This window comes from Channa argus, chromosome 17, assembly GCF_033026475.1.
Source record: "Channa argus isolate prfri chromosome 17, Channa argus male v1.0, whole genome shotgun sequence".
NCBI lineage: Eukaryota > Metazoa > Chordata > Actinopteri > Anabantiformes > Channidae > Channa > Channa argus.
The window spans coordinates 16554951-16580878 of NC_090213.1; the positions used below are offsets into that span (position 1 = coordinate 16554951).

At 40.3% G+C, this 25928-nt stretch overlaps 1 protein-coding gene across 10 annotated transcripts in view; it reads left to right on the plus strand.

The window, feature by feature from the left end:
* The window catches only part of LOC137102546 (neurexin-3b), a 268103-nt gene that overhangs the window by 204437 nt on the left and 37738 nt on the right, over positions 1 to 25928 (plus strand). For all 10 annotated transcript variants that reach the window (XR_010911241.1, XR_010911242.1, XM_067482174.1 and 7 more), the window contains one exon: positions 19712 to 19883. Coding sequence is in view for 8 of the 10 variants with exons in the window: in XM_067482174.1 (XP_067338275.1) it covers positions 19712 to 19883 (172 nt within the window). In the remaining 2 variants the exon portion in view is untranslated. The remainder of the gene's footprint in view (positions 1 to 19711; positions 19884 to 25928) is intronic.

Below are 25928 nucleotides of genomic sequence, written 5' to 3' on the forward strand. Positions count from 1 at the left end.
GCAATCCTAAATACAATTCTCAGTCAGTGTTTTAAAACGAACATCCACTGAAGCAATGTTTTTGGCTGGTGCATTTTCAGTCCTTTAGAGGTCTTCAGCACAGACAAATAAGCTGAACCAGACTTCTGAACAGGAGTAGAGGTAATTCTGTTAGTTTTAGTGTATGAGTGGATATTGTTGAAAATAACATCAGTTTAAAAAGATAACTGAAATTATCATTTACAATTTCTCCTTGAAATTTGTCATTAATCACCAAATTTGTGGCAATGTTATTAAGATAATTTTATTGAGGTATTAAGTCTTAAGTCTAGGTTCTGACACAGTGCCTGTCAGCAGCATGTGGCTTCAAGATAAGCTAATAATGAAGGACCTGCATCAGTTTAATATTAAACTTTAAATATTGCAAAACAAATTTGCAGTGAATTAGTTTCTAGCAACTGACTTGAAGTGAAACTGGGACTTAATAGGTCCCTGGGAGTGTTGGGCCTCAGGGCAGTAGTCTGCTTTGCCTGGTTGGTAATCCAGCCCTGGGTGTAGTGCTTAATATTAGAAAGAAAAAAAAAGAAGCAACTTTTTTGGTTTTAATTAACAACATGGTTGGCTGCGAGTTGGTGTGGTGTTTTTCAAAGTGGACCTGCTCCGGTACACTGACAGTGTTATTTTAGAAAACATATGGATTGCTATGGTAGACTAGTAAATCTTTGCAATTATTCACTTACATTTTACCAATGAATTATAGTTTTATTTATTACTTAGAAAAAGATGGCAAAAAATTACAAAGTTCCTCCTCTGGTTAAGTAATATCCCTGCCATTTGTGAGCTGACGCAGAATAATCAAGTCAGGAGCTTGATGCCTGTGCTTATTAATAATTAATCAGCACACCTTCGCCTTTGACTGAAAACAAAGACACACTTAAATGCACATTACACCAAAAGCCTTTTTGCGTCTTGTATTTTCCCTCCAACAGTGAATGCACGGCTGCACACAAACATATGTAACACAAGCATCCGCACTTTTTATTTCTCGCTCTGGGATTCTCATACACACCCACCCACGCGCTCACTCGCACTTTTTCAGCCACATATACATACAGTATATAAACACTCACAGCACGCACACATTTTCACAGGCTCCTTTAACAAATTCTTTCACCTCAGTACACAGGCACTGACACTTCAAACATGATACGAGGACTCTTCAGGGACATCTGTCTGTCATCCGTGTCAACCAAAGGCACTACAGGGGGAAGACTTTATGTAGTACATCCTCTGATACGCATACACCACATCATCCTCACATCCCTGTTTCAGTAGAGCAACAGAAAGTAATAACCACTCAAGCTGGACAACAGAGCAACATTATTACAATGTACCCATGTGGTCTGTGGCCTTAGCCCTGACCACTTGATGTAAATTTCATGGATTAAGATAAAAAATTCAGTGAGAAGCAACAAACAGCGTGTCTCTCTCTACCTCCTTTGCTCTCTGACAGACCCCCCTCTGGGGGATGCTCGTGTTTTCACAGCTTTCCCATTCTCACAGTGATGAAGAGACAGAAGGAGAAGATGAAAGAGACAAAGAGTGGAGCATCGTGTACATCCAAAAGTAGAACAAATATAAGAGGCTGAATGAAAAAGAGAAAAAAAAAAAAGAATAGGAAGAGGTGGGAGGAAAAGGAGTTAGGAAGAGAGAGAGAGATATTTTAGAATTCAGAGCAGCATCAGAGACAAACTTGGCTCAGATAGGTCTCAGCACACAAGCACATTGGCTGTGAATTCCAAATTATGTGTTGCCTTTCTGTCTCACTCTTGACGCTGCCACCCCCCTACACACCACCACCACCACCACCACCACCCACTTTTTCCCTCTTATCTCTCGCTTTCTTTCCTTTTTCTGATACAGTGCCACAGCACTATTGTTTTCACACTAAAGGCTGGATTGGGAGCGCGGGAGCGGGTCGGTCAGTCGGTTTGAATTCAGCTGCAGTGCGAAAAATGACTCTACTAAAGATCCTGGTAGAGGCCAAGGTTATCTACACAGAGGTGTAGAGAGTGTGGCCAATTCAGCAGTGGCTGTTTTCTCTTTAAACCTTCACTCTGTTGCTACTTGTCACGGCAGCAAGAGTTTGAGAGCAGTCTTGAGTAATATAACTAAAATTTTATAAAACTACGTATTTCAATACAATTACACACAAATCAAATACGTTTTTCAACTTAGCTGCATTAAAAGTGCGTTCTGATTTAATAGATCCTCTGTAGATCCGTAGAAGAGAAGAGAACAGCAGTTACAGTAGTGTTACAATAGTATGAATGCTGCTCTGCTACTAAGGTTATATGGGAACTGGAGGTTTTTTTTTTTTTTTCATATGCAAACAATTTAATGTTTTATATTAACTGATCAATTAAAGTTTGTGGTTTCACACCACCAATCAGTTATTAATTATTATTACAGAGTCTCCCTTAGCTTGAGGCAGGCCCAACTTAATGACTGTACAGCCAATTATGAATGTGATCTGGTCATGACAACAGGCTGGACCTAGTTGGTCCTGGTCAGTGCAAATCTGGCTGACAGTCAGCAGAGAAAATCGTTAATTGGTTGCTGTGTGAAGACTCTAGTCTTGAGACCTATGACCCAGTCTCTGCCTTCGTTCTCACAAAGAGGACGATTTGTCACATGACGTTTAATATTGACAAGTGGTATCAGCTCTTGATGAAGTCACAACAGAAGCAGACCTACTGTAACTACAGTTTTACAAGTGTTTTGTTCTTCTATGTACAAATTGTTACGTTAAAAAGTCAAAGTTCCCATTTGCTTAGCTCTGAGAAACATTTTCATCTCCGGTTTTTAAAGAAATGCAACTTTACCGTCATTTTCATCGGTATAGTCAGCTTTTTTTCCCCTTGGAGACAAGGCTCTAGAAGACCATTATACACTACCTGCCCAGAACTAGATAGCATATGTAGCAACTAGCTAAACAAGTTGGAGTATTTAGCAGGTTAGCTAATATTTACCTCAGGTTCTGCTGGGGTACAAAAACAGACCTAAAGAAGACTTATCATTGCACACATTCATCAGGTGGACATAGGCGTGATACCAGATTAATGCTCCCTATGTGCTTGATGTGTACAATTACGCATACTGCCACTCTGTTTTTAAGATGCTGCACTTTCTTAGATGAAGACAGATGCTCCCTGAGATCAAAGCCCCTAACTTCACTCAGCAGCACTGGCATCATTTCCTCTATTTAACCAACTCCAGACACTATGCTACTGTATGTGAGGTTGAGTGATGAGCAGGACAGCTTGTGACGAGCACCTAATGAAAGATCATAGGGATTTGGAATCGATTGAGCCTAGGTGCCATCTCAGCTCCAAAGACACTCTTAAATCCCTCCCGCACAGCTCTGCGTTACCCCGTTACAGCCATTGTCTGCTCTTCTGCCTTCTCTCACCTGAGCCGCCACAGGACAAAGAGACAGAAAGGAAGATGGAGATGGAGAGAGAGGGAGCAGGGGAGTAAAACCAAATAAAAGAAAGAGATTCACACTTTAGCAAATTGACTCCCTTTCGGATTATCGACAAGAAGGGGGGGATGATGAATTGCAGGCCTGCTCAAGTGATAAACGTCAACATTAGAAAGTAAATCTTGTGGAAAGAGGGCAAGAAAAAAATCGTCTGCCTTCAATATCAGCGACACTGTGGCAGATTGACTCACTCACAAACACACACGTACATACACATATGTACACACTGCAAATGTATTCATGGAGGATTAAGCGCCTGCTGGTTAAAAAAAAAGCAGCAAGAAGTTTTTTTTTTTTACTGTCTCTCTCTCTCTCTCACTGAAAAAAAAGAGGGGGATCAAAATTGAGTGTGCAGCTCCTTCACAGATGGAGTGAAAATGTGAAAGCAAGTACCTGTGCATTTTACCGCGAGCAAATTTGTATTTATTTAATCCACCTATTATTGACTCTCACCATGACAAAGCTCTATTGACAAGGATACAAAACAGACTATATTGCTTTTTATGAAGCCGGGATCATCAGAAAACCAATATATAGGGATAAAAGATATTTCCTACTGGATGGGTCTTATATAGAATTATTGAACTAAAGGTTATGGAGTGTATCTCAGAGATATATTGATCCTCAAACGTTCTGGGCAGGCAGTGGGGCAGATGGCCAAGGACATGACAGCCAACTCTTCCATCTCCAACTCTCTTGTTCTGCTCCTCCTTTGCCATCAGCCATTTCCTCTGTCTCTCTAATGTGAAAGAAAAAACAAAACAAAACAACATATTTTCTATTATTAGTGTGAGCTCCAGTTCTCCAAAGCACTCCTCCTGTGCCCCAGCATGCCCACAGCACAATTTCCTGTCAGGTCAAAGCTGCCTCCAAACAAGCCACGGATCCCAATAGAATTCAAGTCGACCAATAAGGTTGTGACCTTGATCCTGATAATATAGTGTCTCTCTGCGATGTATGCACGTATCGGTTGGTTAGAGCAATTTCTGGCTAGTTCAATTGTGGGTGGGATCGTTTTAAGAGAGAAGAGAAGTTAAATCAAAGGAAAACAAAAGGAAGAATTTTCTCACACAGTGAGCTGTCATCAATACGTGATTCTCAGTGTATTCTGGTAATTACTTTTAAATTGAGTTTTCACCTTAAATATTCTGCTTTTTAACTCTGTATACCTGCACTGGAACAAATTCAAAGTCGTATCTAGCTGTCTGAAGTTCATTTTCAGGAAGAAACACAAAAGTAATGAGTTTGCCTTACATGGCACTTAATCACTTTCATTTTGATGAGCACAAAAATTATTAGAATTTCTTGGAGAGATTCTTGAAAAGGACCGTGTATTTCTGTATTAATTATATTGGGAAGTGTTCAGTTGGCATACCATCCCTTATGAATTGCTAGTGTAAACTAGTACAAACCGAAGTTAGGGCACAGCAGGTCAGCTGAACAAATGTTTCATTCTAAATAAGAAAAAAAATCAACAAATCGGGAGAAAAATCATTTGAACAAAAAGTGAATCTGTCAAATTTCCAATTTTTCTGATCATTGTAAAATGGAATGCACATCCATCCATCTATTATCTCTAGACTGTGGGAGGAAACCAGAGCACTCAGATGTAATCCATGCAAGCCCAAGGAGAACATGCAAATTCAACAGAAAAAGGCCTGGGCTGGCAGGTGGCTTTAAAGCAGAAACTTTCCAGCTGCGAGGTGGCAGCTTTAACCCACTCCACCACTGTGCCGCCTTGTGTTGCACGTTAACATTTACTAAATATTTGCATTATATACAGGCCACCATCGAGGGGCTCAGTGGGTAAGATATCCCTGTTCAAATCCCAGCCCATGTACCAGGTGTGTCCCTGAGTGAGACACTTAGCAGTAGCTCCCAGGACACTGTCTGTGGTTGCTCATTGGATGAGTTAAAGGCAGAGGACAAATTTCATAATAACATGTGAAAGTGTGTGTGTGTGTATGTATGTAGGGTGTATATGTATAATGACAATAAACATTAAAATGACAGCAGTTCTAGTCCTAGGATATGTCCTCTAGTTTTCCTACATGTAATATTATGTTATTAATATTATAATATTAAGTTCCTAGGTACCTTTCCCAATAAAAAGGCAAGTCATTTTAAGGTCCATTTTTCTAAGAATATGATTATTTAAAACGAGGACTCCAGTCCCTGTCTGATGAATCCCCCTCTGTCTTGCCTTCTGGAAGATTTAAGCCTTTGGCCATGACAGTTCAAGTCCACACAAAGATGTCAGATGTGGATGTGAATGAAAGCACAGCTCTCTTGACCCCCCAGAACCTTCTCTCTCCCCCCTCTGAATTTCACAAGATCTCTTTGATTAGTTTGGTTTGAAAGCTGAAGAGCACATAGTTTATTCATTCTTCCCACGATATCTTTAATTCATTCTTGCAGGAGTGTGCAAGACCTGCCATAGAGAGGGAGAAAAAGACATACATTCCTTTCCTTCTTTGATGGTTTAACCAGCTTGTTTATATGACAGAATCACAAAAGAAAAAATGCAGTATTCATCATATTTCTCTTTTCTAAATAAGACTGTTCTTTGATAAATGACTATTGACGTGATGTTATTGCTCACGTTATAGAGCAGTATACTCATTGTTGAATTGCCTTAACCTGCGGATGGATTGGCCATTTTCCAGCAGGCTTCTGCCTGGACAGCAATTAATGTCATTTGGAGCGAAGAGGGACCTCATGACTCATTACATACGCCTTTTGCTTGGAAAAGCCTCCAAGGGTCCTTCTCCTCTTGTGTGCCAATGCTGCCACTCAGGGGATGGCACAAGTTGGATAACACTGTAATTATAAAATTCACTATGAAAAATGACTTATGGAGTGCTGGCAGGGATGAGATTAAACCTTGTTGTGGCTTTAGTTTATTTGAGCTTCTCGTTCTCACAGACTCCATAGTTACTGTATGGATACTGCAGGATTTTGTGTAACTGCCTGCAGTAGACATATTAAATTCTTGAATGGCTATTTATTATCCAAGCTATTGCAAATAAATGCTATTTGCAAGAAGCTCAAAGAAGTCTGGTTCAGTTTTTTTTTTTAATATTTAGCAGAAATCTGCCCCATTGATTCTATGGCAACTGAGAAGGGAAAACAGCTGATGATTGCAGGGACGGCCATAGGCTTTTGACATAATATAAAAAATTATCTTAGCTATCAACTCTAATGGAAATTGAAGGGATTGAAATACATGTGCATATGTGCATTTTTATTCTATAACCTTTGTCAACAGTCTTGCTGAATGGACAAGGAGGCCCATCTGTGTCATGCATGGCTGATCCTGGTGGACCTCGCCTCTCGACTGCTGTAACCTGTTCACAGTCCTGGCTCACTGGAGCACACACTGACAAATAGCAGGATGGAAGGGGAGGCAGGAGGTAGAGAGAATAAGATAGAGGATAGAGACAGTGACAGCTAGAGAGAGGGGATGTTGATGGGGAGGGAGAGCAACAGAAAAGCATTGGAAATACGGAAAGACAGAGAGAGAGAAAACAGATAGATAGAGGTAGAGAGATTCAGTGTAGCATGTCTAATCTCCCTTCAGGGGCAGCGGTGTAAGGACGCCTTCTATGACAGATAAACTCACCTGACAGAGAGCCCAAAATGACAGACACCCACTGTGCCCAACTTGGCCCAGAGTCTCCACAGTATCTGGCACGCGGAAAGAGGCACCACCTAGTTTTCATATATCTTTGGCTAAATGACGAAGATGATGGTGACGGGTGGGCATATTTTTTTTTTTTTTTTTTTTTAGTCGAGCAGGGCAGCTAAAAGGTGAAAAGAATAAAAATGAGGAGCGTCATATTTGCTCTACTCTGACAGACACAGACGGGGAATGAAGCGGCAGAGATGTAGTTTTAATTCTTCTTCCTTAAATCTCTGCTTCAGTGTTGAAGATTGTTTAGGAGGTAAAGGAGGGCAGGACTAGCCATCTCCGCTATTTGTTGCCTGTTTGTTTTTTGGCATTTCATTGAGATTATACACACCAAAATACATCCACAAACAAGCTTTCTATCTCCCCTAATTCCTTTGGAGCTTGCTTGGCATTAGCAAAGGGAAAGTTGCCATCAGAAACCACTGCATTTGCGTGTTTTTTTGTAAGCCTACTGTACCACTTTGTAGTCTCAGACTTTTAGAAAAACAAAGACATGTGAAATATGTAGGCCTCAAGCGATCTAGTTTAAGTTTACTTTCTGTCCTGTCTATAGCAGCTGACATTCAAGGTGTGTGTGCCTGTCTCCAATTTTGCTTTTGGAGATTTCCAAGTAGTGAAGGTGGCAGAGCTGGTGTGTGTGTGTGTGTGTGTGTGTGTTTGCACCCTCCTGTTTGTGACGCAGCAATGAGTCTTCTGCAGTCTTCTAGAGCAGCAGCATAGGCCGACCTGAGACAGACCTTAAGAGTCACTGTGACATTTCAAAAAAACTCCCATCGCTTTGCAAGATAGACAATGTATTTGTCACTTTCTCTGGCTCACTATGACTGCCCTCCTTGAACCTCAATGAACAGAGAAAAAAATAAAGATATATATTTGTGCCAACATACCTATCTATATCTATATGTCTTTCTCTGGCACATTTATACCGTTACTGTATTGCATGGGATAATGCATGCAGGTACATATAGAATTTGGCACCACATCACTCTTGTTTGCACATAAACCAAAGTCGCATTTATCAGCAGCCATCACAATCTTCCCACCCATGGAATTAGAATCCTAACAAGTCAAATAAAAGCCCAATGATAAATCCATCAGCTGTCTGCACTCATGCACTATGACAGGCCTGAAAGTGTCACACGTCAGCATGAATGCACTGCTCCCAAGACTGCAGGAAACATCAGCATAATCAATCATTTGGAGCCCCTGATTAACCTTAATGGCATTTCATAGAATTATATTGGCATCTCCTTGCATTCCAATCCCCTAGATTTCATGGCTCCTCTCTGCAGGCAGTGCTCTTAATTGTGAGAGGAGAGCAGCAATGAGTGCTATCTGCTGAGCCTTTGATATGCACTTATCTTTCAGCAGTTTCATATTATGGGAAAGAAAATTGCCTTTAAAAATGACTGGTGCCTTATTACTTTTGGCCAATTAATTTCATGAGAAATAATGCCTTTTTCGAAACAGCAAGGGAAAAATAATTATAAAGAATAATTGACAAGGACGGACAAGCACGCAGGAAGGATGATCATGAATGCAAAGTTAATAATTTGCTGTAGTTCATAAATAATACCTTGTGGTAATTTTCAAACAGGACTCATAACTTAAACATAATCAGGAGTAAAGGGTAGAATCAGTTTGACTACAACTTGCCCTGAAAGTGTCCAAAGCATTCAAGAAGTAGGACACTTGCCTGAATGTTCCTTGAAGTGGGAGAGACCAAACGACCTAGATTTCCTCCTGTTTATTCAGCCATTTTAGGTGGTGGCCATTCATCTCTCCATTTTAGTGCTCCCCTTTCTTCGTATCCGTATGTTCTATTTCCGAACATGGCTACTGTTTGTTCACTCTCGCTGTCTTTCTTTATCCCCAGCGCCCTCTGTCCATATCACCTCTCAGTCTCACAACATACATGAAAGTCGTTTTAAACTGCACTGACACATTTAGACAGCTGTTGAGATGCCCCGCTGTACTTAGCAGTAGGGGGTCTGAAAACTTGACTTGTCTCCAAAACACCTGGTTAAAGTTTTTGCTGAAAACAATCATCTTATTTACACAAGCCATTATCCATCCCCTGCTGATGACTTTAAATAGAGGATTGCTTCGTGGTGTAACAGAAAGCCTAACAGCGGTCAAAGAATTGCTTCAAAAACATTTTCTATCAATTGACAGAGCTCTTTATCTTTTTAATGCATTCCATTTTGTTTCAACCAGTTTGATGCAGTTCTGGTTGATTTAACACAGATCTAATGCACTGAACGCGGTCATGAATTGGAAATGAATAAATGCAAAGTGAGACTTGGACTGGTGACCAGTATCAAGCTGACATGACAGCCTTGCACACAGAGACGGCATATGTTCCCCAGTGTGGTTTCTAAGCCATCGCCACAGGAGAGTTTTGACTCGGCTGCTACATTACGTCCATTCAGGTATTCATTCATATGTTGGATTAGCTTACCTAAGGTCACAACGCCGTGGCAGTCAAAAGAGCATGCACAGATACCTGACTGTCTTTGAAAGACAGAGATGGAAGAAGCACTCAGATCTCTTACTTATAAAAAGTAAAAGAAGCAGTACATTAGTGTAAAATGCTATCACAAGCACTGCTGTCAAAACCACACTTACAGTAAAATACAAACGTATTATCGGCTAAATGGACTTAAAGTATCAAAAAAAATGACAATGGTTAAATGGTCTTATATAGCACTTTTCTACCTGTTGGCACTCAAAGTGATTTACACTGCTTCTTATTCCCCGATTCACACTCACACTCACAAACAGACACACCGATGGGGAGCTGCTATGCAGCTGGCAGTTGGGGTTCAGTGTCTTGCTCAAGGAGACTTCGACATGTGACCGAAAGAGTTGGGGATTGAACCAACAACTGTGAGATTGGTGTACAACTGCTCTCCTCTGCCACGGTCGCCCGGTTCTATCCATTGTGACTTAAAAGTACAAAGTACTTTTCACAATAATAATAATAATAATTAATATTCAATTTAAACAGAAGTAAAACGTTCTCCATTCTAATGTATAGGAAGCTCTACAGTCTGAAAAAGATGTCTTTTGTATATGGCAACATATAGTATTTTGCCTGAAAACCTGTAAATATGATCCAGCAATAATTTCTGCCTTCCCAGATGTACAGGTTACTCTTGCACCCCCATATCATCACAGATTCTGGCTTTTGAAGTATGCTCTGATAACAAGTCACATGGTCCCCCTCCTCTTCAGCCCAGAGGGCACAGCGTCAGTGTTTCACATTGTGACTCGTCAAACCACGGGGCAGTTTTCCACTTCTCCTCACTTCATCTTAAATGAGCTCAGGCTCATTGTGGGGGCGGAAGCGTTTCCGATCTTATTTAGATAGGGTTGTTTCTAGGCATTGTGAAACTTTCATTTGTAAATGCAGTGGCAAACTGTGGCTGTGCAGTGATTGCCATTAGAGAATGGCTCTGTTTTTAGTGTACTGTTGTTGGAGGGCCAGAAGAAGAAGATTGCCATTCCCTATTGATTTTTGGCCTTCTCCTTTGTCTACAGGGATTTCTCTGGATTCCCTGAATATTTTTAAGTACCGTTGATAAAGAAATCAACAACTTTTATGCAAATTGGAAATAAATAGACATATTTCTCAGTTTCAACATTTCATGTTTCTTTGTACTTCTTCATGTGCCTCCATCTAACCCTGTCCTCTGCATCCTCTTCTCTCTCACCAACTAACTTCATGTCCTCTCTCACTACATCCATAAATCTCCTCTTTGGTCTTCCTCTAGACCTCCTGCCTGCCAGCTCCAACCTCAGCATCCTTCTACCGATATGTTCACAGTCTCTCCTCTGAACGTGTCCAAACCACCTCAATCTGGCCTCTCTGACTTTATCTCCTAAACATCTAAATCTGAACTAGTATACTGTCCAATAGGAATAACTGAGGGATCTACACATTCCCCCAAACTGTACTTAATTTTTTGAGTAAATGTACTTTTCACCATGGATGAAATGTCACATATTGCTGTAATGTGAACATGATTATACAGGTGTTGTTTTGCAAGTTATACTAATATCTCTTCATTATAACACTTTTTGTAGCTACTGGAGATGCATTTTATCTTCTTACCAAATCATAATCTCTCCAAGCTGAAGCAATTACACAGCAAATGGTGTGAATTTAAACAGCAGCAATCTTTGTCTTCAGTGCATAGTGGGAGGGAGCGACCCACGAATTGATATTATCACAGAGAGACTTGGTGGATTTGAAACTAAATGAATCTCAAATCAAAATAAAATGAGTCTCCTCTTCAGACTAGACTATCAAAGACAGACAAATGGGAAAAAAAGAGTGTGGTTGGGACTGTGGTGCCTAATGCCCTCTATTCTCAGTCATCATTTTCTGCAGCTCTTTTTCTCCACCTCACCTTATACCCTCTCTCTAACTAGTGTGGTTTTTCTTTACTTTCACCTTCATCCTGTGAATCGTTTCTCTCTTTTTTGTTCCTTTTCCTCTCCTTTCATCCCTGACACCTCAGCAGGCAAGGTGGAGGGTAGAGTCTTGATCCCAGACAGGTCACCCTTGGCAACAGACACCCATCCCTCTGTTGCCAGGGTGTTCCAGGGTTATCCAACTAGCATTGGTGCCAACATTGGCAACTGTTCCCCCCCAGGCGGTCAACAAAGGAGGCCCTTTTTCTGCCTCTTCGTCTCCTGGGATTGGAAAACAAGCACCTCTCCCCTTTTCTCCTTCGCCTCACCCTCCACCATCTAGATCTGACATAGCCTGATGATAGATCAGAACACCGTCTAGTGTAGATGCCAGCCATTAGCATTAGCATTTTAACACCTGTTCCCAGGCATGTGGGTGTTAGCACTTCTAATTTTAATGCACCGTGCCGAAACAACATTGGACAAACAAGGGCTGTGACAAAATTAAAAAAACAAAAACAGTATGTGCCTATTTGTGCGCGTTCATGTGCACGTGTGTGTGTGTGTTTACATTCATCAGCCTGTCTGTTTGTGCCTGGCGGTGCGTGCCCAGAATACTATGTTTGTATAAACAGATGGATGAGAGGCTGTATCTCCCTCTTTCTAAACATCTTTGTCTGTTTTTTTTTTTGCATTCAGTGCATCGTGGTTCCCACATTCAAAGACGTGGTTACGGCCGCCACATACTAGACAAGAGAGCAACTCTGTCCATCCCATTTTATTAGAGTCTCTATGGCACAGCCGCCCCCCCTCCATATTTTGTTTCAGTAATTACCATCCGTTTTGTTAATTGAGATGATGTGCAGCTTTCAGCAATACCTACTTTCCCCCCCTGTACTGTTCCCGTCTCTCTTTCCCTTTCTGTTGAGTGTGGCTTTGCTTTGCATATAACCCCAGACATGGTAAGGAGAGCGTGCAAAATACAGAGGGCAGCTCTTTAAACAAGGCAAAATCTTTTGTGTGTCTATTCAAATAATTTCACCCCGTGACTCTTTACCAAGCAGCTGCAGCGATGCATGTGATTGTGACTAAAAATATTCTCCATGGGAAAACACACTGAAAGGTCAAAGATAAAGTCTCTTTGTGTGGTACACTGGCATGTCTTTACTTTTTCCAGTTATTTTTACTCACATTTTTTGTCAGTTTTGTGTCAGGAAATGTAGTAGTTTAGCCTTTGCACAACAAAAACCGAGTTGTGGATTTCAAAAATATAAGAAGGAGGAGAAGGAGAAGGAGAAATGTAGGATGAATTGTGTCACCGATTGATTTATTGTGCAATGGTTTTCACCAAATAGAAAGTGCTCAAATTCAGCAGCACATTAAATTAAATATCTGCCGAACAGATTCTAATTTGATCACCAAGCTGTTTCAATTTCATTAGCCTAGTCCCTAATGGACTTTCACAGCATATTATTCCATCCAGCACAAATCCCATTCATTAGTCCTTTTTTTTATTTTTTTTTTTATTTTTCCAATGAGCCCCCTGGCATGGAAGGACTATGTGGCCCAACATGGCACAGTGTGAGGTCACACAAAACCTGCTTTAGCTTTAATGGCTGCTGGAACAGAGCTACAGCGAGTGAATGGATTCAAATGTGAATGCACACTGAGTAAATTCTATCAAACCCAGCACCCTCTTAATAGCTGCTGAAAAACATCAGTTCAAGGTGAATATTATGACATGATCATGGTTAAAAGTGTGTTTGTGTGAATGTGCGGCTGACTGAGGCCTGTTGCTTTTGCATATGGCCTGAGAGGTGGTGGTGGACAGTTCACCCTGCATTGTGATGGTGCAAATGAAGTAAAGCAGCAGGTCAAACACATGGAAACTTATTGCTGAATTTACCATGTGTATAATTACTTCAACTGTGCAACATTCTGACCATAAACAGCGTGGGAGAAAAACCTTTCAATGTATCTCAGTTAACATGTTTTGACAAAGTAATGAGTGGTTATATATTTTATTGAGGTTCATAATTATATGGATAGTGGAAAGTTTATATGGTTTGTATGATTTATAGTGATTTACTCCAGGTATGCTGTGTGTTTAATTTTAGATTTTTAGCTACAGTGAATCCTGAACTACTACTTAAAAATGACCCACATCTCTTAAAACCAACATTTAAATTACAATATGTATTCTTTGGTTTCATTTGTTACATAAAAGTACAGGTTTGGATTTAGAAATAAAAAGCAGCTCTTGAAGCTATTTTGTGAATCTAGATGACAACTAGAATCATAAGTTATGATAAAGAATAAATTGTGAAATATATGATAGTATTTTTTTTTTCAGTTCACAAAAATAAAATGTAAGTAAACTATCTTACTAGTTACTTTGTATACATGTTTATACATTTGTAGCATAAGATGTGGCAAGCAAAGGTTTGATAGTGACTTTACTGACACAATGCAGCCAGTACACAGACAGTAAAGTATGGTAGCGATGATTAGGATCAGTGCAGTGGCAGTACTCTAAGTTCCAAAAGGCTGAAAGTGATAGTATGGAGCTGGAGAGGGCTCTGCGGTAACATTGATAAATGTTTTCACCAGGTCGTCCGCCATTAGTGTCAGAGCAAGTTACAGCCACAAGAGCGGACAAACAGGAAATAGAGAAAGAGTGGGTGTAAATAATTGATAAGGCTGACCCTGCGCGATTCATATTATGCGGCAGAGGATCAAAGAGTGAGGCTCAGAGTTTGACATTGAGCCTGAGCGCAGAAGTCAAAGCCATTACCTTCCCCAGCAATGCTGCTGCTTGTGTTTATATTAAAAATGCAATGATTCTTCTTTAGTCTGGGCTAACACTAGCTGGCACTGCTGTGCAGTAACCATCTAGCTAATGGACTCACTGGTATTACCCAAACAATTACCTACGGTAGCACTAAGTAAGATGAGGTGGAGGCCATTTTGTTCCTGTCCATTCCATGAAGCTGTTCCTGGCTCACTCAGGTGTGAAATGTAGCCTGTGTTAGACCTCTGGGTTCTTTTAGATTTGATCAATATTTCAGGTCTCAGTGCCTTACATCCTCTCACATCACCTCTTACAACAACTCTGTAGCCAATTGTGAACGTCTGAATGAGCGTTTGAATCAATTAATGTTTAATATAATGTCACAGTTTCCAGAAGAATCTTTACTTGAATAGTGCATTAAGACTTTCATTGTACAAAGCCACAAATTCTGAACTTCACAGCCTGCTTCCAATATGAGAAAGTAAAACTGTGTAGCGTTGTTTTATTCAGTCCCACTGTATATATATATTTCCTACATGAATGGCTTTTTGTGGTCCTTGTCTGTCAGAAGTACAGGTACATGTAAATCAAATTATGCTATTATTATTTGTTAAGGGCTTTAAATTTTTTATTTATCCCTTTAACACTTTTTGTGTTTTTCATGGTTGGCCAAAGCCAATAATTACCTGTGAGTTACAGAGTAACACAAGCAGTTCATTCAAATTACAGAAGGCAATTGTTCACACTAATATCTAATGTCATCTGTCTATAAATATAGTTTGAGATGTCCATCTCTGAGGTTTCTGTTGCCACTCTCACTTTTGAAGAACTACATTTTGAAGCTGCAATTTTCCTCTCAAAACCACTGGCCTTGTTATCTGCGTAATCCATGGAACTCTGTGTATTATATTTTGATATATAATGAAGATTAAAACCAGCATTATTCATTATTGTTAACTTGCTTAAGCTGAATAAAGAGTGAACCTATAGTTCCTTTAAATATGCAAATTGTTAAAAGTGGCCTTAATAATTTACTGTATAACTCTGTAGTTTGTGCATTTGGTTTATGGTTTGCATTGCAAAATTTAAAGGCCACAAAAACGACTATTGCCTAGTCCAGGGCCTGTCAAGTTGTCAGTCCATTCTGTACATGAAAAAATGACTCTTATTAAATGCCGGGACACACACACAAACCTCCAACAGCCTCTAAGATAATACCCTTTAGCAACGTCCTGACTCTAGAGCAAGACGTGCACAAGAACAGACAGCTACAAATCACTGCGCCATCTATGAGTTATCTCTGTCAATTACTGACGATAAATGGCTGTGGCACTGTGAAGGCCAGGTGCATCAATCCAGCGCATCTCAGGTTGTCCCAGCTTCTTCACTCTATTGATTCTACTTCCACTGCTTCTATGATCCAGTTTTGATGCCCCCTGACCGCAAAAGCTAACTTGAGCACTGATGTCAGATGAAAGGGTGGATATGTAACCCAAACCCCCATCCTGGGACATGTTCACATTCTTGATATCAGATCTTTCTCCATCCCAACAAAGACTTAATATAGATTCACTGGAAAGATCCCACTACAACTAGTCTCTGCACGTACCAGATTTCAATCAAGGTTTGATTGCAATACAATACTTTTTGTTGGGAGGAATTATTTCCTCTTTATTAACATTGCTTGACCTTAACATTTTAAGTTTACTTTTTTCGTAGAAGATATTTAGCACATAACTACATAAATGTATTAATTTCTTTATTAGTGTCCAGTCAGCTTTCTTTCTTCCCAGCAGAGCTAAATGTGCCTAATTCAACCTCTATAAAATGACATCAGATGCATGTATCCGTTAGGGGTCTTTGGCGTAGCAGAATGAGCATTCAGCATGCTGAGGGTCTATTGTGAGTGGCTCATCCCCCTGCACAGCAGCTGTCTGTTAAGGGCTGTGATGGCTGTCTGCAAGCTCGCCCACCACCACTTGGAGTGATTCTCTCTCTTTCACTCTGCCTGGGGCACTCCATGTGTTGGAGGCATTGATCGCCCCTGAATTGGATTGCGGCGGGCCTGATTGCTTATGTCAGAGTGTGCTCGGTCACGTGGGACTGCTGGAGCACTTCGTGCCAAGCCCGGGCCAGCATGCAGTGAGAAGGAGCTGTTAAAGGGTTGAGGGGGGCTGCGTTGGTCACTGGAATTATATTTATTAGTTTTAGTTACATAGAGCGTGAACACAACATGCCAACACAGACTGTACACTTAAGTGACACACAAACTGCCAACATAATCTGTTCCTGTGTTGGTAAAACAGTTTATGTTCATGATTGGCATTAAATAGAGAGTATGGTTGCATGTTAGCACATCACAACGGCATGGCATATTACTGATTCCTTTACTGTAATTTCATATTTAGGTTCCATAGAGAGTTAGTGAGGGCTGCTGCATTTTTTTACTATGTGACACAAAGATTCTTTAAGGTTACACTACACACACGCTTTGTGTGCTTTGTGTGTGTATGTGTATGTTCCAGTGTTTGTTTGCATTCAAATGTGTGTACATTTGGAAGTGATTCTCTGCGCATCATTTGTTTATGCCTGGAATAGTGGCCATCATCTTTTCCACTAAGAGAACAATAGCCATTTTTCCTCTTTGCTCAGGAGACAATGAAGTGCCTTCCCGCCTCGCAAGTGACAGGCCAATAAAAAAAGTAATTGGATCTGTCAATCAAACACTGCTGCAGCGCGGGGGTGGGTTGTTGTCCGAAGGGTAGCCGGACAACAGGGGTAGTGCGGAGGAAGAAGGGAAGAGGGAGTGAGGTGTGCTGTTGTGAAGCACTGCCGTACACATTTGCCTCTCTGCACGGTGCCCAGAGGCACTGTGCGATGGCAACAGGGGTGTACAATTGTTGTGTTTTGTTGTTTGTATGTAGCAGGGCCGGGGGGGGTGGGTACGATCTGTCTTTGTTTGTAGGTATTAGTGGGTCTGCGATGTGGCTTTGATGCAACTACACAGGAGGACCGTGGCTGCCAGAGCCTCTGAAGGTCACAGTGGATGTACTAGTGCTGATGTGTCCATAGTTTGAATGCGCTCAGACCGTCAGACATGTTGTTTTTTTATACCAGGGAAAGGTCCTGTCATTAGTCAGGAAGGCCAAGATGCGTTAGTAATATTTTTCACGGCACAACACACACACTGAACATCACCTTGTCACATTAAATCATCACCGTGTTCTTATGCGTACCTTAGCCTGTCCAGGTACATAGATTATGTTTATTTCCTGCCAGATAAGCAGAGTGCGTGTCTGTACACTTGTGCTCACACACTGTGATTGTATGCAGTTGTCTTGTTTCTCTAAGTTTTAATGACAGCTACTTAAATTAAGAGCCCACTTACAGCTTCTCTGACAGAGATGTTAAGTACGCATTCAGATTTATTCTGCTCATCTGAGCCCTATCCTGGCTTTTAAGAGATGGCTTTCTTGTGTCTTTCTTGACATTCTTTTTCCATTATTAGCAAGGCTGAATTATTACAGAAGAGAGCAGCTCTGTTGTTCCTTGCATTATGATCTCAAGCACACTGTAATGTTGTGCCGTATCTCTTTTTATAAAGAGACAAAAGATGTTTTAACTCTAAGTAAGAGTGAGGAATACAGAGCAGGTCTTCTGGAGGACTTGCCGCAGAAACTAGAAAATAGTCACTGCTGAGTTTTACACATATTATTTTATTGTATACAGTGTACTTTACAATACTTTGTATTTCCTTAAAAGCTTATACAGTATATATTGTTATTTTTTTTTGTCCTTTCATATAATAATGTATAATAATAATATATTATGGATGCACTCTGTCTTAAATCAAGACATATTTTCTTTCCCCACTGCACTGAAAAAAAAATGCTAAGAAGCTCAAAGGGCATCTTAATTTAAAGGAATAAAAGAAGAGCTGTCTGCTTTCTTCCAATGTTTTCTTGGTGCTGTACTACTAGTCGATTGCAGCAACAAACTTGATTTAAAAGTTAATATTTGTTCTGTTCCTTTTTATAAAAGCTGCAAAAATGCAGAGTAAACTAACTGAGAAAAATCTACTGCTCAAGAGCAAAATATAAAGGGTGCGATTGCGCCAATAAAATGACACACTTCATTTACTACTGTAAACTGCAGCTTGCTATAATAATCTGTTATACTATTTTAATATATTTTTCAACTAGGCATACATTTGAAATAGAAAACCTTGAGGGACTGTGTTAAGAATAGGGTGGCTCTATGAAGTGCTATTAGGAGTGTATAACATTAAATAGAGGTTTAATTAGGTTTAGGTGTTGTCTTTTACCTTGTGGAAATCATGCAATGCCTTTGTGCGTGAGCATTATTAAGTTTAACATTATCGGGCTCTGTATTGTAACATCATGCAGGGCTAATGTCTCAGCTGATCAGTTAAGAATATGTGTTTGCCCCCTGTGAGAATCAAATTTTTGGTTTTGTTACGAAAAACGGTCCCTCTGCTCCGGCCTTCTAAAGTAGGTAATTACTATGAGAGATTCCCTGTAGGGGGATTAAAACAAATGACACAGAAAACACAGCCGTTCCCCATCACCACTCCATCAAGCCCTGCCTCAGCTCCAAAGCCTTTGGTATCGCCCTTGTATCGCCTACATGCCCATGAATACGCAAGCAGAAATCGCTGGCAGCTCATGAAAATTAGTGGGGTCAGAGGGAGACAAGTCAGGAAATAATGGGGAGGCATCACGATTTATGGACATGGCATAACAGGTCTACCATTAGAAGCTAAACAAAACATATGGTATCCATACTGTTTGTAAGGGCGGTCGCTGAAAAAGGCATCTGTCCTGTCAGTTTTGCAGTGACAGGCTGCAGGGAGCATTACTCATCATTACAATCTCTGCTGGCAGCCTATTTTCATCACATTACAGTTGTATAATGAAGCATAGCGAGGTAGCGTCCTCAGGTTCTCTGGATACGTCACCATTTACACCAGCCGAGGGCATTCACCCCCTTCAAGTTGCTTTATTGAACAGTTACTGTAGTTTATTGTATAATTGATTCCTTGCTGTAAAACAATACATGTAGGAGGAATCTTGATGCAGAGGCCTTTCAAAATAATTCTCTAGCTTTGATAGTTCCGACAGACTCGATTGACCTGCTAAAAAGTAGTGCTTGTTTTCCACCTGGTGGCAGTTGTCACTTTACTAAAGAGCCATATTCAAAGATTTAGATTAATTGGAGTTTTGATTACTAATGCATTTGGCTGTTTTTCTCTCTGTTTGTTTTCCAGGAGCAAGGCAAAATAGGTGTGACATTCAACATTGGGACAGTGGACATCAGTGTTAAAGAGACATCTGTAGCAGTAAATGATGGCAAGTACCATTTGGTCCGGTTCACCAGGAACGGAGGCAATGCGACTTTACAGGTGGACAACCGCCCCCCCAATGAGCACTTTCCTGCAGGTATTGACCCTCCTATTCTTTTGTCTATGGAATTTCAACAGCAACTAGAGTAAACTGATGGATTCAAACCCCTGGACACCACCTACACTGTTTGTGATTACAATGACCACAAATTGGCAAATTGGCAAATTGGCAAACACTGAGCTCCTGCAAACCATGCCTCAAAAAATATTATCCCCTCTGACACCTTCACTTTTCACTCGCTAGGATTTGAGCACACCAAACTAGAATCGTTTGTCTTGTAAAAAGTCATTAATTGGGCAACATTTGCCCAGTTGACTTCAGAAAAAGCACTGAAAAGCACCAAGAGGCATTTGGTCGGTATACAAGGATAGAGGCAAAAACCAAGGGTGGCCTGCTGACCAGATAAAGGTGCTGCCTGCCTGTATCTCTCATTCCCAGGTCAGCAGAACCAGCACAGCAGCAGAATACAAATAGGGTCATCAAACAGAGCCTCCTCCATTTGGAGGCTCAGGCACTCCCTTCATTTGGAACAGAGATATGCCGCTCAGCTAGCTAGGTGAAAGGGTGAAAGAAGGGAGGAATAAAATAAAAAAAAAAAAACTCTCAGTCTTCTACTTAACAGTCCATTAAATTGAGTTGGCTCTCCTGGTCTTTGATATCTGTGCCTCCATGTTAGCCAGCTTAGCAGAGGCCACCTTTGTTTCCTTGTTCCCTATTACCCACTCTTCAATTTCACTTAGTCAAACAGAGCAGTCGCACAGGGATGCAGCATGGGCACAGAAAGGCAGTTGAAGCAAGGAGAAGTTGAATTGACAAAAGATAATATGAAACTTCATTGATCTCGAAGGTAAAATTGCACAATGGCAGAAAGACATAATTGGGCAGAAACAGATGTAGAATAAACAGAATATGTGGAAGATTAAATAGTGTCGCATTACCAGATGTGACGAAGAAACCTGTCCATAAATTCAAAGTTAAGGGAGAAAAAAAAAAAGCAATGCAAAATAGCTGATTTCACCCAAAGGTAAGGAGCAAACAAATAGAAGTTGATCCCTTTTACTTCTCAGCCCTATGTCTCAACAGCCCTACAGCATGCTCCTAGTTGCATGTCTTCACCAAGGACAGGGCAGCATCCTCTCCTGGCGTGACCTGGCACGCTGTTTTGGTTTGGTTCAATGCCAGCACAGGTGACGTTAATCGCTTCTGTCTCTTGCTTTCTTTTGCCGTCGGCTGTCTTTCGCTTTTCTTTGACCAGATAAAGTTAGACGGGTTTCATAACTGTGTTTCATCCACAGTAATGTTGGAAAATACTGAGAAACTCTAACACATGCGGCACACGCAAGCACAGGAGTGACGTCCCCTTCACATTCCCATTCGTGCTTCTCTACTCACTAACTCACTAATCAGAGATGTACATTGTTGCATAAAGGTAGTTCTTGTCATTTTACTTTAGATCTCAGACCAGTATCCTCCAGCCTATCACATCCATAATTATCCTAAAGGTGGATTTCTCAACTTTCTTTCAGAAACTCTCTCGATATCTATAAAACAAATCCGGCATTCTTTCAGAAACTACCTCTAAACAGCAGACGGTTTGCAGCTCAGTTTAAGCAATGCACAACATAGAGGACTTTTTAGCTTTGGATTTCTTCCAAGTGAACCCACTGAGGTTTGTTCCCCTCTCCATCCACTTGCCATTGTCTTGGAATAGAGTTGAGGTTAGAAGATCGAATGTGTGGTAATTTCTTTTTCTCTTCAGCACAGGTAATTTGCAGGACTCTCAGTGATAGTAATTCAACAATGATTGATTTTTTTTTTTTTTCTTCTTTCGCCGTGTAAAGGTGTTGTCATCTCGTGAGTAATTACATGTTAGGGTGTAGATTCATCAACGACTTTCTCACACTCCTAATGCTTAGCTTGAACGCAGCAGCCGCCTCGAGGCCCTCAGGTCGTTCAATAAACAGTTACCGGATCTGGGCATGCCCTCCCTACAGGCTAGTGAATAGGTAAGGACAAAGTTGTTGGTGAATTGCTTGTCAGTCAAAGCTGCTTACAAAATAGCCTGAAGTGTGTAAATTGGACATCTGAGTGACAATGTTCGTTGGCCCACCAATGTATAGAGGTGATGGGGTCTGCTTAAATGGCACCAGGAGGTTTATGCAGCATTACCTGCTTCTAATAAAAATGGAGCAGATAAACATTTATTTTGTTTGTTTGTTCGTAAAAGACTATTACAACATTGGCTCTACCTCATGTTTGTGACTATAATTCCTACCCAGTTTTTTAGTTATCCATCTCATGTACATGTAAAGGACAGATACACTTATCTTTGTACAAATCACAAAAATGTAATTCATGTATTTATTTTATTAATTATTAATTATTTTCTTATGATCACTTTTTATTCCTTCTTTTGACAACTGCAGGGATGTATCTCAACTCATTTTTAAGCTGCAACTTTCCCCATCCCCAAAAATATTCTCGTTCTAAATAATGCATATCCCACACTATTATTATAGAATTAATGTAATTAAAACTTGAGCTCATAATTCTTTTGTACTGCTGCTAACTAATCATTCTGCCCCTAATAAATGCTTTCAGAGACTCCCATAACTTACTCTACAGTTAATGCAAATTCTCCTTAAAGACCTAGTTTAACTCACTTGCAAATAGATTGAGTTAAGGCAACTATGGTCAGTTTCTAAATTATCTGTGTTATCAACCCCAATACACATGCTATCATTGTCAGCAAGAAATTATTAAAAACACATCAGACAGACATGCCGCTTCCCTGGTTGACGTTTCTTTATTCCAAAATGTGTGGTCAAGTTCAGAAAAATCATTTTCATGTTTCACAGTGAGCTGAAATGCTGTAAAAAGGGGCTGCTGTAAAGATTTACAGCAATTCTGGCCTTTTGGGAGATTTTTTTTTACCAATCTCATGTGCACTGAGCATTTCAAAACTAAAACTAATACTAACATTTCTGAATATAATGTAGCAATATCACAAGTCAAGACTCATGAACAGTAAGCCAATGGTATAGGTTTTAGTTTTATTGTAGCTTGTACTCTACTTATAGTAAGTGTGTGCACACAGTGCATGTAAATTAATTAAGATAATATAGCTGTGGCTTACTTTATTCATATTTTATTGTATTTGTTCGCAGCCAAACATAGCAATGTAAATTAAGCTAAATAGAACAAAAATACTGTCAGACAATGCAGAGGTAAACATAGGTCACACAAAGGTCAACTAACAAGAAATAAACTAGTCATTGTTGAAGGCAGTCTATTTGAAGATTAGGCATTACTGTTTGCAAGAGTCTGTGGTAGACCTGTAGTACTCGATTGCTTCAGATAAGTATAGAATAAAAGGGTCGAAGGAGTGTATAGCACATGTTGCAAGAACAACAATGAAGCTGATGAAAAGGCGTCGTTTTATATAGTGATACAGAACAGTTTTGAACACTGGAATCTAGTTTTCTAAGTCATATTTATGAAGAAATTTAAAAAATGGTTTCACAGTTAGTTCTTCTGCACTCCGGTCGACTGTACTGTCAGGAAAAATGCAGGGATTCTGACGTGAGCTGCTGAAAGGGTAAACTAAAATGACTGAGTTTATTAAATACCCGATTCAATGATGCAAACTAATTACTTTCGAATTGCTAAAGCTTGTCTTACTGTGTCACTTCTTTTTTTTGTCACCCTGTCAAGTTTTATCATGCAATGTCACGTTCCAGACCTCAGTGTTTACTTTAACTTCACTGGTATCTGACAGAAATGTTGACCAGAACTACAAAAATATTTTGTTTGATTAGTTGATGTCATATGGTCACAGTCATGCCCATTAAGCCCACAGGACATCTGCTTAAATTTCTTGATTTTGTAAGTTAAAATGTAATGAACACTTGTGCACAATTGTGCTTTTTTTTATATTAGTAATATTGAGAAAAAATTCAAAAAATGGACGTCTGTGACTTAGTCTCACGCATCTATTCAAAAATATCAAACACAGTGATCCCACACGGCAGTTTACTCGTGTTCAGCCTTCCTGTGTGGGCACTGCTTCTTCTTTCCCTTTCTCTAATTATTCTTCCCCTCTAACAGTGCCTTCTAAAGTTTGTTCTATTGTTTTTTTGTCCCCAAATTCCTTTTTTTAATCCACGTTTTACATCCTTTTCCAGTCAGCGATCATCAGGGCTGTGCATCTCTCCCACAATCCCATGTACTTTTGTGACAGTCCACATTACCGCAGGGGCTTGTCTTTGTTTAGTGAGAGGGTTCCACTTTCCTTATATAACACTCTAAAATCCTGTACTATTTGCTTTTGAATTACACGATCTTCATGCGTCAGTGTAAATATTTGAATCAAAGCATTATTAGGAATCACACACAAATTAGCTGATGTTCAGATGTTGTCGCAGATACAGTAAATTACCACTGACCCAAGTGCTCTACCTAGACCTTGGGAAAAGTGTTTATAAGTGCATTCCATCATTTCTGGTGTCCACCGGAGGGTTGGTCATTGTAACAATGACCTTGGGTTCATTTTGAGACAAACGCATGTGCTCAGAAACACAAATAGCTTCATCCATGCACTGATGAGCACAGTACTCTGACTTCTACAACCTGAAACAATCACAATGAGTAGCAGCATTTCAAAGTATCTGCCATCTTTGTTTTGAAATACAGACAAAACAATTCCTCGGGAGCGAGATAAATCCCCACGCGTCCCCAGGGCCAAACATGATTAGCCCTATCAGAGACACAATCTCTGTCACACTCAGGATTCAGACTAGGCTGAGTGTAGAAGCCGCCAGTCTAATTTTTTTCTTTTCAACACCATAAATTTCAGAGCGACCTGATAAATGATGAATTTACTCTGTGACTTTGTCTGACATGGAAAGAGGAGAGACGGAAAGCAAGCACAAGAAACAGAGGGACGTGCGAGAGTGGAAAGGAAATGCAACCACTGAGGGAACGCAGAAGCATTTTATGGAGTAGATGACATGAATAAGTTGAGAAAAGGGAGAAAAAGCTGACTTATAGACAGATAGATGGATAGAGAAGAAGAGAAAGGGAATGGTGATCGAGTGAAAAGTAGATAAATGATACCAGAATTGTGGCTGTAGTTGAAGAGGTCTGATTCAGCCAAGAAGAGCAAGGGGAGGTGATTGCACTGGAGAGAGATGGAGAGAAAGAGAATGGTAGAGAGCAGATGAAGGAGCGGAGGATAGGTGGATGGATGGTGGGCCGAGGAGAGAGAGAGAGCGAATAAAAAGAAACTTAGGTAGAAGGATGAATAGAGGAGGAGAGGCAGAGATGAAAGTCAGGTGTAGATTGGAAAAGAGGTGGGTGGTGCAGGATATTCATAACCGGGAGCTGCAACAGCTAGCTACGGAGTTGAGCTGTGAAATAATGATTTTTGGACAGGGCCATACTATATCAAATGTACTCATCATCCCCCAATGGAGAGAATGCCAGGAGCCTGTCACGGTAGCCATTTTCACAGTTTTGATGCGCTCTCAGCGTTGGCCTTGTGATGGAACCCCAGTGAGATTAGTCTGGCAAGCAAACTGAATAGAACGACCAACCAGCAGATGACTGTCACCATGCCAGTGTTTGTGTTGACTGAATAGCTGCCACCAAAGGAGAAACATTTAGACATTGTTTTAGCTTGGAAGGAAAATGGCGAAGGCCTGCATTAGGCCCAAAGCTGTAAAGTAAACTGTATGTAAACACCAAAACTGTCTGATATTAGCTGCACCATTCAATAATAGTATCAGTAAATTAATCTAAACATATTATGTAGAATTAAAAAGTTTGTCGGGCCACTTGAAGTTCTAAGAAACACAGCGGAATTTCTGTTATTATGTTGTACTGGGTTGGACTTTAGTTAAACCGATCAAGAGTGCAACATAGATATACGTTGGACATAGACCCTTACTGCCCGTGCTATCAAATTACACCTTTCTGTGCATAATTGATAGTCAGTTGGTTTAAAACCTGACAAGACGACACGCCAAAATTGAATAAAACAGTATTTGCTTTGAAAACCGATATCGGCTGTACAGTTTAATA